This window comes from Triturus cristatus, chromosome 12, assembly GCF_964204655.1.
Source record: "Triturus cristatus chromosome 12, aTriCri1.1, whole genome shotgun sequence".
Classification (NCBI taxonomy): domain Eukaryota; kingdom Metazoa; phylum Chordata; class Amphibia; order Caudata; family Salamandridae; genus Triturus; species Triturus cristatus.
The window spans coordinates 404464509-404480936 of NC_140595.1; the positions used below are offsets into that span (position 1 = coordinate 404464509).

Genomic DNA, 16428 nt, shown 5'->3' on the forward strand with positions numbered 1-16428 from the left:
CATCCTCCATTGCATTTTCCTCAACCTGAAAGCCTACCCCATCTGCGTATGTCCACACCATACACGCCAACGGCTCCAGTGTGAGGGCAAACAGCAGGGGGGACAGGGGGACATTGTCTCTTGTACCCCTCCCTACTGGAAACTCCTCTGATGTCGCCCCATTCACCGTAACTCTAGCTACCCTATTGGTTTAGAGCAGTGCTATCCAGGCCATGAATTTGGGTTCAAACCCAAATTGTTTCAGTGTTTGTGTTGGTACTGGCCAGTGAACGGCATGAAACACCTTCTCAGCGTCAAGAGACGAAAATATGAGAGCCTTCCCATGTGTGTGCCATTTATAGCCAATTATAGACCCTACGGAGGTTAAATCTGGTCGACGTCTTCGGCATAAAGTCTGATTTCAATCAATCAATCAAGTAATTTGTAAAGCGCACTACGTACCCGCGAGGGTTTCAAGGTGCTGGGGGGGGGGGGGGTTCTGCTGCTATTGGTCGAAGAGCCAGGTCTTGAGTTGTCTCCTGAAGGTCAGCAGGTCTTCGGTATGTCGTAGGTAGAGGGGGAGGCTGTTCCAGGTCCTGGTGGTGCGGTGGGAGAGGATCTGCCTCCGGAAGTTGTTCTACGGATGTGCGGGACCGTGGCCAGGGCGTGGTCAGCGGAGCGGAGTTTCCTGTTAGGTACGTAGAAGGAGAGTCGATTGTTGAGATAGGCTGGTCCGGTCTTGTGGAGTGCCTTGTGTGCATGGATCAGGAGATTCTCCTGTCGACGGGGAGCCAGTGCAGGTTCCTCAGGTGGGGGGTGATGTGGTCGCGGTGCAGGATGTCGAGGATCAGGCATGCAGAGGCGTTCTGGATTCTCTGCAGTCTGTTGATGAGCTTGGACGGGGCTCCGACGTAGAGGGCGTTTCCGTAGTCGAGTCTGCTGCTGACTAGGGCCTGGGTGACTGTTTTCCTTCTGTTTGTTGGGATCCATCTGTAGATCTTGCGGAGCATGCAGAGGGTGTTTATGCAGGTAGAGGAGACTGCGTTGACTTGTTTGGTCATGGTGAGTTTTGAATGGAGGATGACTCCCAGGTTGCGTGCGTGGTCGGTGGGGGCCGGGGGGTCCCCAGTGATGTGGGCCACCATGAGTCGTCCCATGCTGAGGGGTTGGACCCGAGGATGCGGATCTCCGTCTTGTCTGTTCAGTTTAAGGCAGCTATCCTCCATCCAGTCGGCGACGGCCTTCATTCCCTGGTGGAGGTTGGATTTGGTGGTGAGAGGGTCCTTGGTGAGGGAGAGGATCAGCTGAGTGTCGCTGGCGTAGGAGATTATGTTGAGGTCTTGTTGTCGGGCGATGCGTGCTATTGGTGCCATGTAGACGTTGAACAGCGTCGGGCTGAGGGAAGATCCTTGAGGGACGCCGCAGATGATCTCGGAGACATCGGACCGTAACGGGGGGAGGCAGACTCTCTGGGTTCTGCCGGATAGAAAGGAGGTGGTCCAGTCCAAGGCTTTCTCCCGGATCCCTGCATTTTGGAGTTGCGTGCGTAGTGTGCGGTGGCAGACGGTGTCGAAGGCGGGGGAGAGATCCAGAAGGATGAGAGCCGCTGTCTCGCCGTTGTCTAGAAGGATCCTGATGTCATCTGTGGTGGCGATGAGGGCGGTCTCTGTGCTGTGGTTGCTGTGGAATCCTGATTGGGACGGGTCCAGGATGTTGTTGTCTTCGAGGTGACGGGTGAGCTGGGTGTTAACTATCTTCTCGATGACCTTTGCTGGGAACGGAAGCAGGGAGATGGGTCGGAAGTTCTTTAGGTCGCTCGGGTCCGCCTTGGGTTTTTTCAGTAGGGCGTTGATCTCTGCGTGCTTCCAGTTCTCAGGGAAGGTGGCAGTCTCGAAGGAGAGGTTGATGATTTTGTGCAGGTGGGGTGCGATGGAGTTGCTGGCTTTGTTGAAGATGTGGTGCGGGAGAGGGTCGGACGGGGATCCTGAGTGGATTGTGCCCATGGTCTTGATTGTGTCCTCGATGCTCATGTTGGCCCAGGTTGTCAGGGTGTCGTGGGCGGTGGGGTGCGGTGGGTCCGGTGCGGCGAGGTCTGCAGGGGTCGTCCAGGGTTTGAAGCTGTCGTGGATGTCGGTTTATTTTCCGGTGAAAGAAGGTGGCGAGGGAGTCGCACAGGGCTTGCGATGGTGGGAAGTCGTTGGCACTGGAGCTGGGGTTGGAGAGTTCCTTCACGATGGTGAAGAGCTCCTTGCTGTTTTGTGCGTAGTTGTCAAGGCGGTCTGTGAAGGAGGTCCTTTCGGCGGTCCTGATGAGGTGGTGGTGGTTGCGGATGGCGTCTTTGTGGGCAGCGCGGCTGTCCGGCATCTTGTCGCTGTGCCATATGTTCTCCAGTTTCCGGCAGGTGCGTTTTGAGTTGAGGAGTTCCGGGGTGAACCAGCTGGCTCTTTCGCTGGTGTCTCTGCTGGTGGGTTTTTTCAGCGGGGCTACGGTGTTGGTGCAGTTTGAGGGTGAGTGCACCCTCATCGGGGTTGGTGGGGTTAGTTGAAGTGTTGAGTGTGAGGCTTGTCTGTAGTTGTTCTTCAGTGACTTTGCCCCAGCAGCGGCAGGGGGGGTCTGTAGTGTGCGGTGATTTGTCTTTGTGGATTAGGGAGGTGATCACTGGTATTAGTTTTGTGGCCAGTATCGTTGCCAGGATCTTAGTCTCGATGTTCAGCAGCGATATTGGTCGGTAGGACCTACAGTCTGTGGTGGGCTGTCTAACTTTGACTCACCACCAGTGAAGTGCTGTAGCGTTATCTGGGAGGTTTCCTTCTGACTTTGCCTCTATGCACATTTTAAGTAGATGTGGGCCTAGAACCCCAGCGTTTCTCAAAGAATTCCGCTGGGATCCTATTGGGACCTGGGATTTTCCCTGTTATTAGTTTGCATATGGCAACCAACAACTCAGAGAGGGTCACGTATTCCTCCAGGGCCAGACGGTCATCTAGGTGCAGGTTGGGGACTGTCACTCCTTCAAGATAAGTTACTATTTGCGGTGTGTCAGCTAGTGGGGCGAGCCGAGTAGAATTCTGCATAGTATCGTGCAACTTCATTGGCTATCCCTTGAACCTTGGCATAGGACTTGTTCCCACCTTGTATAGTGTGTATCCAGCATGCCTCCACCTCCCTCCTTCCAACCTTGCAAGCAATTTGCAAGCTTTATCACCTCTGTCATATAAGCGGTGTTGTGTAGCTAAAATATGGATTTTCGCTTCGTGTTGTGCCAAGGATTGATATTTTTTGCGAGTAATTGCTATCTGTCATATTACGGAGGTATCTGTCCCTGCCCCGGGTTTCCCCTCAAGCTCCGAGTTACCTCTCCAATGATTCAAAGTATCTCACCTCTCTCTTTTTTTTTTTTTTTATTTTTTTTTTTTAGGCTATGATGTTTTGTGCCTTGTCTCTTAGCAGTTTTGTAAGCCTACCATAGTGTGACCACCAATGAAACCAAATCCTTATTCCCATTAAAGTATAGTTCTGTGTCCACCATAAGTTCACAAGCGACTGTCACATCCCTCAATTCCCAGACATTCATTTTCCAACCCTCCCCTAAATTATGAGTCCATGTTCAGAGCGTCAGCCAGAGGAGCAAATGGTCCGACAGGCACCTAGCTAGACTCACCTCGCTCTCCTGCGGGTGCAAAGGTGTAGTTCAGCCTGGAGAAAACACTGTGGGCACCTGTGAAGTATGAGTATTTACCGTCCCCCGGATATCGGCGTCACGAGAGGTCAGATAATCCCAGAAAGTTCATAAACTTTGTCAATGGTGTTTCCCTGTTGTGATTGTGCCGGGCTGGAGCAGTTCAGACTTGGGCTAATCACATTGTTGAAGTCTCCCCCTATGATATGTATGGAGGAACCTGCCTCTAATATTAGTTCACCTACTCTATCCAGAGTTTCTGCAGTATCGGAGAGCATAGACACTGATCAGGGTTATGTCTTTCTGTCTCCATATCCCGTTGACCGCTGCGTATGCCCCTCTAAGGTCAATTCGAGGTTTAATGACCATAAAAAGGGGTGTTTTACTTATCAATATTGCCACTCTTGGAGAGCCCGTGGTGAAGCCAGCAGGCACCAGTGTTCTGTAGGCACCCCCTACCCAAATATTTACATGGGGAACCCTGTAAGTGTGTCAATTGCACCAGCACCACATCTGGTTTGTCTCCTCAGGCATGTGGCAACCAACCAACTTTTGACCTTATTCCCTAGACCGTTTACATTCCACATCACTATAGAACATCTGTGGTCACCTTGTTTCCACCCCACACATCTATGTTATGTAATAAAGTTTGACCTGTATTTATGGCAATCCCTGTCCCAGTGTCTGCCTATCTCACTGCACCACACCATGTTTCCAGATAAATCCCCCCCAATTCCACTACAGAACTTAAACAATTCCCCCCACCCTCCCCCACCATCTCTTGTTCTCCTCGCACATTTCCCCTTTCGTCTAAGTGACAACAGTGTCGCATGAGGGCCTACGAGGTCTGTAATCCACCCCCTCCTGTGTCAAACACCCACACTTAAGTCAAACACCCCAAGTGCTTACTGATCATGCAGTCTTAAACCTGTGGGTAAGAAACAAAACATAAGATATAAACACTCCCTCAAGCTCTATCAGGGTGGTCCCTGGAGGGGAGGGAGCGACTCCTGATTCAACATCTCCCCCTCTCCACCAGGCACATTTGATAGGTCATTCATCTCTGCCAGGATCTGGGGAACACTAATCAGAACACCCCACTCCATGTTTGCAATTTCCACCATGAGCAGTTGATCCCTCGCCAAGTCGGTAGAGCGATCACGTTCCGACAAGTCCGGAGCGTCTGCTTCCATTGTTTTATCATCCTTGGTCTTTTTCGTGTTCAGAGTCTGTTCCCCTTCAGTGTCCGATGAGTAGCTGGATCTCGTTGTTCGCAGTCTGGTAGGGAAGGGCGCCCTCGGGTGTTTGTAGCTCCCATGTCTGCCGCAGCGTCTCCTCCCATATCCTTGGATTTTGAGTCTCGCTCCCTCCTGCAGGGCCCTGCATGAGCTCCCCTGCTTCGCATCCCGAGGGGTCGACATTCCTCTAGCCAGGTCTAAGATCCCTCTGGAGTTTGCAAGAAGTGTGGTTTGCCTTCATAAAGGCCTTTAAGTTTTGCAGGGAATAATATATGTTGTAAATGTGGGGCCTTTAGTTTTGACCAAATCAAATGTCCTATACTATGTACCTCACAAAAGTAGTCGGGGAATATCATAATTTTGGAATGTTCGTGTCGGATCTCTCCAGTTGGTTGTGCCTTCTGCAATCTGTTGTCTCGGTAGTTCAAGAAATGGGTGAGTACTGGTCTGGGGACGCCACTGGTGGTGGTTTAGCAGTGAGAGCTCTGTAGTCACTCTCTATCACAAAGCTGGATGAGAAGTTCGCCTCAGGAAGGGAGTCACTCAAACACTGGCTCAGGAACGCTACCATATTTGGGCCCTCTACCCCCTCTGTAAAACCCACAGAGTACAGGTTGTTCCTCCTCGTGCGATTTTCAGCATCGTTCACACTATATGCGACTTCCTTCAGGGTAGTGTGTATTTCCTGAACTTCCTTGTGGAGGCTGTCATATCTTCAACCTCGTGTATTTGGTTTTCTGCTTGGGTGACCCTGTCAGACATTCCGGAAGTCTTGGTGGAATAGTGTAACCTCAGACCAAACTTCACCAATTCTTCCTTCCAGGGCTTCCCTAGAGGTACATATGGCCTGGAAGAGTTATGCATAAGCTTCGGCCTTTCCTCCTATTTAGCCTAGGGAGTGACCACCTTCATGTATTTGTCCATTTACCCCTGTTTGGGCAATTTAGGGTCTTTCCTCCTGTTCAGCTTGGGAAATGACCACCTTTGTGTATTTGTCCATTTACCCCTGTTTGGGCAATTTAGGGTCATTATCCTTCGCCATTCCAACTTGGGGTTAGTGACATTCTGGGAATGAAAACTTGCAGGCTACTAGCCTGGCAGTTCCTCCCAGTACCCTATGTTTCATCCGTGCCCGTCCTGGAGACTATATCCTGGTCTGCTCAGTGAAGACCAGCACTCAACTGCCGGTCCTGTTCCCCTATTTTATCTAGGTGGCTGTGTGTAGACCCCCATTGTGGGAGGGGGGGTCTTCCTTGGGGGGGGGGCTCCTTTTGGGTCGAGGACGTTGAGTCAAGACAAACTGGTGTGACCATCACCCCTCAATTCTCAACCCTTGTCAGAGGGTCCGGCGCCTCTTCCCTGCTGTGTATCATGTTTGTGTGGGGGGGGGGGGGGGGGTGAATCAGCGGGTCTGAGCCTTACGAGTGGCCGCACCTACCAGGTTAGTTGCAGGGGATGCGTTTCACAAGAGGGGGGCCATCGGCGCATTCAGTCCACGAGGGTGACCATTGTTTTCTGACCCTGTCTTGGGCTACGGGGCAGATCAGGGCCTCGACGCCGCCCCCGGCTCGTCCCAGGGCACTGTAGTGCTTCTAGTCGTCGGGGCAGCACAATGTCGGCCATCCTGTCTGTCCTCCGATTCGCAGAACAAAAAGCTCCCCCAAGTGTCGGTCGTGCTCACTGCACACACTCTCCCCTGCCCGGGGTCTTTCAGTAGCGAGGCACGGGTGTCTGTCACTCGTTGCAGGCACGACTGGGCATCTGGGTCTGTATGGCTCCCCTTGTCCGGGGACTCCAGCCGAGTTCCCCAAATGCCACTCCAGCCGAGTTCCCCAAATGCCACTGAAGCAGGGAGCAAGGACCAGGGGCTTACCCCAATGCTCACCGGCTGGGTGCTGCAGCCTTACTGGCCTTACTTTTTTGGTAAACGTTATGTACACTTGCAGAGTTAGTGAGATTCAAGCATTTTATTTCCAGGGACCTTCCAGTGTGTTTCATAAGACCATTGTGTTGATGAGAACTCATCTGAGTTTTGTACCCTAAGGTGGACTCATTTTTTCATTTCAATGTGTCCATTTCTTAGTTTGCTCTTTTTACAAGGCCTTCAGCACCATCAGAATGAACTCTTAAGACATTAGATGTGAAGAGTTTTCTTATTCTACGTAATCCAAAAGATGTAAGGCAGACAATCAGACTGTAAGAATTGGTTTACTTATGGCAAAACAATCCATCCAAAGGTGGATAGAGTGTTGTACTTTCTTTTCCTACCAATTAGCAAACCAATCACTTCCTGGTAAATCTAAAGCATATTGACACAGGAGAAAGCTGTTACTGTGGTCCAATTGCAAAATATCCTTTTTCTGACATACTTATAGCTGCTACATGATTACATTTGTGAGACACTGCTGTCTGGATTGCGCAACCAGAGAGAATGCCTAAGTAGATCAGGCCTTCGAGGAATATGTTTGAGTGCTGATTTATGCAGTGTTAATATTTCTTGTCCGCCCTTTCTCGTGGGATGGGCTTCCTATTCTATTTAGTGCTTATGACTTTTGATGAGGATCCACTGGAAGTGAAAGAAAAGTTACTACCTTTAATCACAGTTCTCTTCAGATGATTTATTATCAAAGCCATAAGGGACCGTCTCACTTAATGAGACAAAGCGTAGGTCCTTTTTTACAGTTACTCCTAGGATCCTCTTAGTGCTTTGGAACTCAACTAATCTAACTTGTCTGCCATGAGGCATGATGGGGATAGAGGAGGAGGGGTGACAACCTTAAAGGTGCTGGGCCAGTTTTTGCTCTCATGTCTATGGTAGCCTATTTGTTAATATTGCCTCTTAATTCCTTTCTTTTCCCTTTAAAAAAAAGTTTGTTTAAGATATTTCTGGTCATCTTTAGTTAATGCCGGTGGAGTTTCACAGAATGGAAACAATATGGTCGTATTTCGTCAGGCTATGAATGAAATGTGCTACTGCTTGTAGGATGCCTGTAAAGGGCGTTCGTGTGGAGTTTCGGAGGCCAAGGATCACGTTTTTTCCTTTTTTAAGTGCATTCATAAGATGGCTTGAGCAGCGACTCTGTAGTTGCTTTCTTGGAGCAATGATACGTTCTTTGTTCAAGCAGGTGCCAGGCCATCCTGTTTTTTTGGCAGAGTGTTGTTTGAGGGTGAAATTTGTGTCCAAGGTGAAGTCTAGTTACTTGGCAATTTGTGAAAGTTGAGTTTTAAAGTAGTCCAGGTTGAGGTCAGTTGGCGAGGTTTCAACTAGTTGTTGCTTGCTAGTCTTGGAAAATAAGTGGCATTCTGATTTTGTGGGCTTGGACTTCAGGTAGGTGCTTGACATCCAGGTTGGAATAATGTACAGGCAGTGTTTAAGGCGTTGGATGCCTGTAGTCTAGGAAACTTTAACATAGGGGTGTGTATCGCCGGCATATTTGGGAATTTTGATGCCATGATTACTGACTAGAAGCCCAGAGAGCTGAGCTCCATTTAGAGCCTGAATATAATCTGTGGATGCTGATGGCATCAGACAGTTGTTCCATGAAAGTAACTTGTTTATTATGTGTTTGTGGTGGAATCTTTCCCAAAGATCTTTCACTTTTCTCCGCATGCCATTAAAAAAAAAAAAAGGGAAAGCGGTTCTGCGTGGGGGGCGGGGGGGGGGGGGGGGAATGCTGCATGTTTTTCTACTTGTAATTGTTGCTTCAAATTTCTTAGGTAAGTACGGCATCCTGTTTTTTACATTTACACGACTTCTATTTTTCCCACAGGAAAAAAGTGGAAAGTCATTATGAAGCACTTGAAAACAGGCTTAATACGTTGCCTGATAAATTATCCTATGATGTCATGGTAGGTTCATCATTTTCCCTTAAAAGTATATTCGTTAACTGTAACATGAAGATTGTGATTTTGTTAGCCTTGTTATTCTTTATGAGCTGAGTAGTTATGGCTTGTGTATATTTTTTTAAATGTCGGCAATGAGAATTGTTTAGAACGTTCTGTGTTTTACAGCTCTGAAAATTAAAAATTAGCTTTTGTATAATTGTTGTCCGCATTTCTTTTGACATGCACTGTCATTTTTTAGGCGTCTTCTTATTGCCCAGCCCTTCAATCTCTTAACTTTCACACATGAGTTTGTCTGATATACTATAATGGTTATGCCATCTAGAGTAGCCCAAATCCCAAGTTCCAGATCACTGTTTCCTTTCTGGTAACCAAGCCTGACCAAAGTTAAGAAGATAATTATGTGAATGACTTTCTTTGTGGTATCTAATTTTGTGGAGAATTAGTAGTTGCTCATTCACGTAAGCATGAACTTCACTCTTTTGTCCAAAATACTTTTACTGTGCGTTATTGACTTTTGTGAGTGTTGTTTGTGTGTTTTGCAAAAATAACTTGCAACTAATAAAACAAACGAGTAAGGCAGCACACATTTAAATGACTTCCTTCTCAATTGCCTTGTACCACTTTCATTTAAAAGATGCATTTCGTCCAAACAAGGAGTTCTTAGAAAGCCTTCTCTCCCTGTCCACTTCGTAAGGGACCTGCTTCAAGCAGTGGACAATAGCCTATGCCTTTAAAAGCAGTTATTAGCAGAAAAGGTGTACAGTTGAAAGACCTCTTTCTTATTGCCACATTACTTTTGTGTACCCAGGAGGTACGGAGAGAGTTAAACTTCCAGATGTTCTGCTCTTTATACTAGGATTATTTACCTGGTTCTCAGAGTTGCAGTGTGTCCACTAGGATTTGCCTTCTTCACTCCACATTCCTGTATGCTACTTAGATACTTGTTGTTTTTGCCTCTATGAAAAACTTCACACAGATGGTTTATCTTTCCCTAAATCAGTCTCCTCCTTATTCCCTGCTGGTCTGGAATGCTTCCACTTTGTTGGCATGAGCTGAACAAATATTTCTAATGTATACTTTCAATTGCAGATTTCTCATTGTGTGAATACTCCCAAGTGCCAGACTGGATCTGGAGATTTGTCTTAGCAAAGCCTTTGCATGCTGGTAGGTGTTGTCGTGTGGCTCTGCATTCCGTCCGTCCTTCCTCGGAAGTGACTTTGGGGTCAATGTAGAAAAAACACCACCTCTCTGTGTCAGAACCAGAACTCTCACTCGATTTTAGTTACTTAACAGAAAGTATGCTACCAAAAATGTCACCAGTGTGTAAGGGACAGGTCTTCTGCTATAACAGGGTTCAAACCCTATAAGGATTGCTACAAATGGATGTCAAGGACGGACCTACACGAGGTCTGTCTCTCGGGTCTTTGCCTCTTGCACAATGCGCTTATAAGACCGATGCTCTCATGAATGCGAAGGCCATTCAGGGCTGCGAGACAAAACTCTACATGGTGAGCACCATAGGAAAGCTTGGAAGGTTCAGTTCAGATTGAAGTCTAGAACGAGCTCTGTGCCCCAAAGCCGCTCCCGAGAGAGCTTCTTCCACTCCAAGTCTTCAGGTAAGTCAAAAAAGAAGAAACACTAGAAGCCAAAACATGGCTCACCACCTTCCTGCCACTCTAATCAGCAGAGGTCAGAATACCACAAGATTTCATCTGTCCATTGTGGAATAGACTCCTGCATAAGTTCCTATCCAGGCAGAGATCCTGGGCCTTCAGCGACACCGCATCAACTTTAGGCCTTCAAAGAGATGATGCTGTTTATTTTTGGTACCCTCCTGGATCCTGCTGGTGCGCCTTCAGACTTCATGGATCCAAGGAGGCCTCATGTCGGTTTACTGCCGGTAGATCTGTCCCTGACCGCAACTGTGCCACTTGACCCTGTTCTGGGGTCCTTACTGACTCTGTGACTGATGCCTACTGCAGCTCTAACCCTGGCACGACTACCACACCAATTCCCTGTGCGTCGACACAGGCAGCAACGACGCCAAAGGGTGAACCAATAGTCCTTTTTGGCAAAACTGCCATGAACTCTATCAAAGTTGCGTCCACCTCTACTTATCCCACATCATTCTGATTTTAACATTCTTCCTTTGCTGCCTAGATGTTTAGACCTGGAGCTACATGACAATTTCTGGATCTCCTGAAGGCCTGTGGCCTCGACATCTCTCCAGACAAAGGACTTAATCCCCCAACCTGGCTCCTCTACAGAGGAATCTGCTAGAATCTTGTCCTCTGTCAATAGACAAATAGCCGGCTGGCAAAGACCAGCTCCAGGGGATCCATGTTTCCTCCTGCAATACACAACACCAGAGAGCCTTCTGCTTCAGACTTCCACCAGCGGACTCAAGACACATGCATTCGCAACCACTCCATTAGACAGTTAAAACTTTAGAAGGTATTTTGAGAAAAGAATGTTCTCCTCTGCCACCCCTGCTCTTCGATCTGTCAACTCGCACTGCCATTTGAGGCTTTACTCGCACTATGCATTGTGGGACATTGTGAGAAAAATCCTGCTCACAGACTCAGACTGCCTATGTGCACATTTCTAACAAATAATTCAGGACAGTCAAGACACAGCAAAATAGGTTGTTGGATTGGGCCTGGTGTACAGACCGCCTGGGTAGGGTAGTTGGTACCAGTGTGGTGCTTTGGCATCACACATGGATATGATACAGGCTTCTCCAGCGATGTCCAAAAGTCCCGTGTGGACATGCCATTTAATTGCTCCTGTCTCTTTGTAGACCAGGCAGACTGCACTAGAGCGCTTCAAGGAAAGAAAAGCAACCGTGCACTATCTTGTCCTTGCACCACCAATACGGTAGTTTAGCAAACTTTCATTCATTTTGAGGCTTCAGAAGAGGTTTATAGCCGAGGACTGTCCGTTCCTCAGCACCCTGCTGTTGCTGTCTCTGCAAACCCCTTTAGCTTACCCTCTGCAGTGTACTGTTGTCCTGATGGAGGCCAAATACATTTTTACCTCCACAGGTGGCAAAGCATAACACCAGACAGATGGTTTCTTCAACTCGCCCTAAGTGGTTATGCCCTGCCCTTCCTCTCTACCCCTCCACTTATACTGCCTTCACTAAAGCACCATCCATGTTTCTGTGGATCTACATACTGGGGCTGAAGGTTGTGATAAGCAATAGTTCCAGGTTTAGAATGCCCTTTTGAGTCTGCAAACCTACTAACTTGCATGTTTAAAGGGTTATCGCCAACGCTTCTCTAATCTTTTCCCACTCTGAGAAAGGTTGGAAATGTACTCCTGACCATGGTAGACCTAAAACCTCTTCCAGGGTGGTTAGATGGAAAGTGAACTTGCAAACACTCAGATGTTCCCATGAGAACATCTACACATGCTTATTTGTTCATGCAAAAATGCAGTTCACAAATATTTTCTAGGAGTACTATTTATTTGCCTACTTCTGTAAATTCTTGTCAATTAATAAAAGCCGTATATCTGCAGTTAATGCAAGGACATATACCACGGGTGCACATTTGAGACTTTCTTTATTAATTGAGCCCCTAATTGGGTTTGGCTTTAACTATGACCTTTTGTGTTTATTAAAATTCTGTCTCACTCTGTCTATATAACAAAAAAGGGGGAGTTCTCAGGGCTTAACAGGTCCAACGTACGTGCCCCAGAAAGTCTGTAACAAAGAAGGTACGTTGTTCCTAAACTGGGTCATAGAACAGAAGGGGAACAAAGTGCCATGCACAAGAGCCACCACGAATGCAGGCAATCCCGCCGATGTCACACCGCAGGAAAACTGTTTCTTTTGGAACTAGGGTCCTCACACACCCAGCCAGCAGGTGTCATGCTTCATCATTGGGCCTGCTCCTCGTCGGGTCGGCGCTGCAATACCCAACGGGCACCCGATGAGGGGCTCTTTGGCGGAGATCTTTTGTTCCATGCCGTATGGTGTCGTGGGGGTGAGGGACTTATAGAGTGTAGATGTGATGTGCTAGTGAGTGCAGAGGTTAAAACAGGTCAGGAAGTCCAGTGCGAAACGCTTTTCCGAGTTAGGCTCCATACCTGATTAAAAAATAGAGAGTATATGGCAGCTATATGACCATAGTGGATCAAAAATTGTTAGCGCCCTACTCTTGCTATCGAGGTCAACATGTTTCATGCCTAATTGTCAGGGGGATCAGTGGCAATTCTTCAGGACCATGGTGAAAACTATCTACACGCTGTGATCAGGTGGAAACACCTACCTATCACATGAAGAGACTGTGGGGAAACATTTACCCACAGGTATAGAGAACAATCTGGAAAGAGAAAAAAGACAATTTTATACTCAAACCCAAATGGGTTAGTACCGTATAAACATAATGGCAGTACACAGCTCTCTCAACACCATGAACTGTAAACCTATAACCCATAATGTGCACGGTGTGCATAATAACATCATTCAACTGTAATAATGTCATCAACACAAAACTATAATAAGGGCTTAAGTGGAAAGGTTCAAATGAGCACATAGTCAATTAATATAAAAACGGGACTAACAGAAAAATACACAATGGCAAAGGGGAAGGCAAAAGGACTCACCAAGTCTTATAAAAGGGTTATGCCTCAGCAGTTGCCGGCTGATCGAGGACACACATGATGGAGTGTCCTAGAGAACAGAATAATGGCCGGAGCATCAGATAATTGAATGTATCAAAGGGAGACTACGTAGTGTGTGAGGACCCTAGTTCCAAAAGAAACAGTTTTCCTGCGGTGTGACATCGGCGGGATTGCCTGCATTCGTGGTGGCTTTTGTGCATGGCACTTTGTTCCCCTTCTGTTCTATGACCCAGTTTAGGAACAACGTACCTTCTTTGTTACAGTCACTCTGTCTATAGGCTGGCTTCACTGTGAGTGACCGCATTCTTCTGTTTCACAAGGAGCATATCGCACACAAAGTAGTTTTGTTCAGTGCCAGGAACTACTGTGGCAATGTGTTTTTTTTTAGTTCAAAATCAATCTTTGCTTTTGCCAATGTTTGCTAAAATGGTGAGGGCATGGCAGCTCCCACACCAACACAGTTTTACAAAAACCATGCCAAAACAAGTCATGCATTGACAAAACCAAAAGGCTGACCACCAATTTCAGATCTACTGACTTAGCCAATACTTGTTTATTTTTGTTTCCCATATTCTTATTTCAATCAGTTACACTGATTTTCCATTATGAATATTTTGTGAAAATACTAGCATACGTCAACAGATTTTACCCTGGGCATCGGGCTCTAGGAATTCCACATCCCTGTTGGCACAATCTGATCCCGAAAGACTCCGTGTTCGATGGTACAGCTATCAGAAAAAAATGTAAGTTGATGCCTGGAGGTGATAATTACATTATGGTCCAACGTCACTTCTGGGGTGGGATGCACCCGACTCTGAACAGCACAACCTCACCCACCTGCATGCAAAGAAATTACTGAGAACAATCTACAGAATCTGTCTGGTGCCTGGGGGTGCTCACAAGGTGACCAATCTTCAGTTCTATACAGTATTCACCATAAAAAGTATAACCAAGGGTAAGTAACTTGTTCATTTTTCGCATTAAAAAGTTTAATTTGTAGCTTCCTCTGGTATGCTTGCTTCTGCATGTGCTGCTGTGCATATTTTATTTTGATTCAGTTCATTCTACAGAATCTAGCACAGCCCTTTCATGTTCTTTGCTGGGGGGTATTTGTTAAACTTTCATCCAAGATAACATGATTACAAATATTTGGCTTTTGCAAGTAGTGCCTTGTGATATCCAATCCTTTCTTCTGCTCTCATGTTTCTGGCATAGTCTCTCAGTAGGTGTCGATGGGTCCATTGGAAATAAAATCTTAAAAGGTTTAATGAACGTTTTTTGTGTGTATTTTATTTGCATTTTTAACTCTTTTAAATGCCTGTGTGTGTGCGCTCCCCCAACCTGTGTGCCATACATTTCCCAACATAATCTATTTTTTTTTTTTTTTTTTTATGCGACCAGTATCGAGAAGCCTCATGCTGCCCCTCCACAGTTAATCAAAGCCCTGCCCAGGCCCTGTTGCTGACAAGTGCGTAGGGTGGAGGGTAGATCAACCCAGTTCGGGCAGAAGAAAATAGTAACATTACAGCATTGAACAAAATCAAAAGTTATTGGACTCCCCTCAATGCTCTCCTTTGTGGTGTCCCTGCAGATTGCATATATTGTCCTAGAGTAGATATCAGTAGCCTGCCCTGCCTATGGCTGCTTGGTATCTTCCTTCGCTTCCAACATTCTGCATATATATGTTCCATGTTGTGATTCCCCGGCTCACCCGCCACACCACTTACCGGGCATCTGAGAGCACCTCTGCCTTTGTCCAGTGCAGCATGGTGTGGAGCCAGATTGAGGTGTCCCGCGCAGCCAGTGATTTCCATGCCATCGTAATCTGACGCTTGCACAATAGAAATGCCAAATCAAGAAATCTATTTAGATATTTGTCCCCTTTGGCTCTAGGACGAATACCCAGCATGCAGGCCTCTGGAGAGGGTGAGACTACAGCGTCATTTTTTTTAAATAAACGGGGAAGCATTTATTTGCAGGTTAATAAATGCTTGCCTGTTTAATTAACGTTTTTCCCAGACTATTAGTGTTAAGCAACTTAACAGTAGCTCATCCTGCTGTTTACCAGGGGGGCCGCATGTAAAGGCCAAGAGGGCCGCAAGCATCCCCCGGCCTGTACTTGAGTATCACTGATCTGGATGCTCTCCTTCAGCTAGATCAGCCACCTGTTGAGCCTAGAGAGTGGAATCCACTGAAGATACTTGCGCAAGGTTTAACCTGAAGGACCCGGCACAGCCACATAAAGGGAGCTATAAATGTTCACAAAAGCTACATTAATGTTGCCTTGTGTATTTAGAATCACGCCGTCATCTGCTCATAGCCCACCTGGGGGGGAGTGGGGGAGGGAGCTCTCGTCACATATAAGCCACACCAGCATCCTACCTGCAAGGTCGCTCACCCCGTGTAACATGGCAAGGTAGTGACTATAATCCAGCCTCCCCAATCCTCGCTCCAAGTCTCTGTAATTGTTCCGCAATTGTTTTAAAGAATCAAGTTGGGAAGGGGACCGCGGTTGATCTAATTCTAAGCTGTGCATATTTCGCTCATTGGCCAGCAGGTCTCTGCGCAACATCTGCCGGACGCCTCACGTGGTAGCAATAGAGTGTCCACATTCAACGCCTCAAGTGTCCCATTCGATTGCACAATTGAAAGCAGAGCTGGCGCTAAGCTCAAAGTACTTCGCCAAACGCTCGGCCAAGCCCTCTCGAAATTGAGTGTCAAGAAGGGAGGCAGTCTGTAATCTCAGTGTCTGAATTCTGGGGCTGGCGTAGCCCAATCGCAGTGAAAACAGAAGTGGACAGTGGTCCTAGATCATGCATGCATGATATTCTGTGTGAGGTATCGCAGAAATGAGATGGACACTGCAAAGAAACAGCAAATATACTAGTAAAAGGAGTATTAATGCTCCTCTAGATGCTGAATGAAATGAGATGGACACTGCAAAGAAACAGCAAATATACTAGTAAAAGGAGTATTAATGCTCCTCTAGATGCTGAAGGTGCCACGCATCGCAGACCTCGTGGTGGGCCAGCCAATCACCATATGGACAGTAGTCTT

General features: G+C 47.1%; 1 protein-coding gene across 3 annotated transcripts in view; it reads left to right on the plus strand.

The window, feature by feature from the left end:
• Positions 1-16428, plus strand: part of URI1 (URI1 prefoldin like chaperone) — a 364636-nt gene that overhangs the window by 112625 nt on the left and 235583 nt on the right. For all 3 annotated transcript variants that reach the window (XM_085638966.1, XM_085638965.1, XM_085638967.1), the window contains one exon: positions 8667-8745. In XM_085638966.1, the coding sequence (XP_085495092.1) occupies positions 8667-8745 (79 nt within the window). The remainder of the gene's footprint in view (positions 1-8666; positions 8746-16428) is intronic.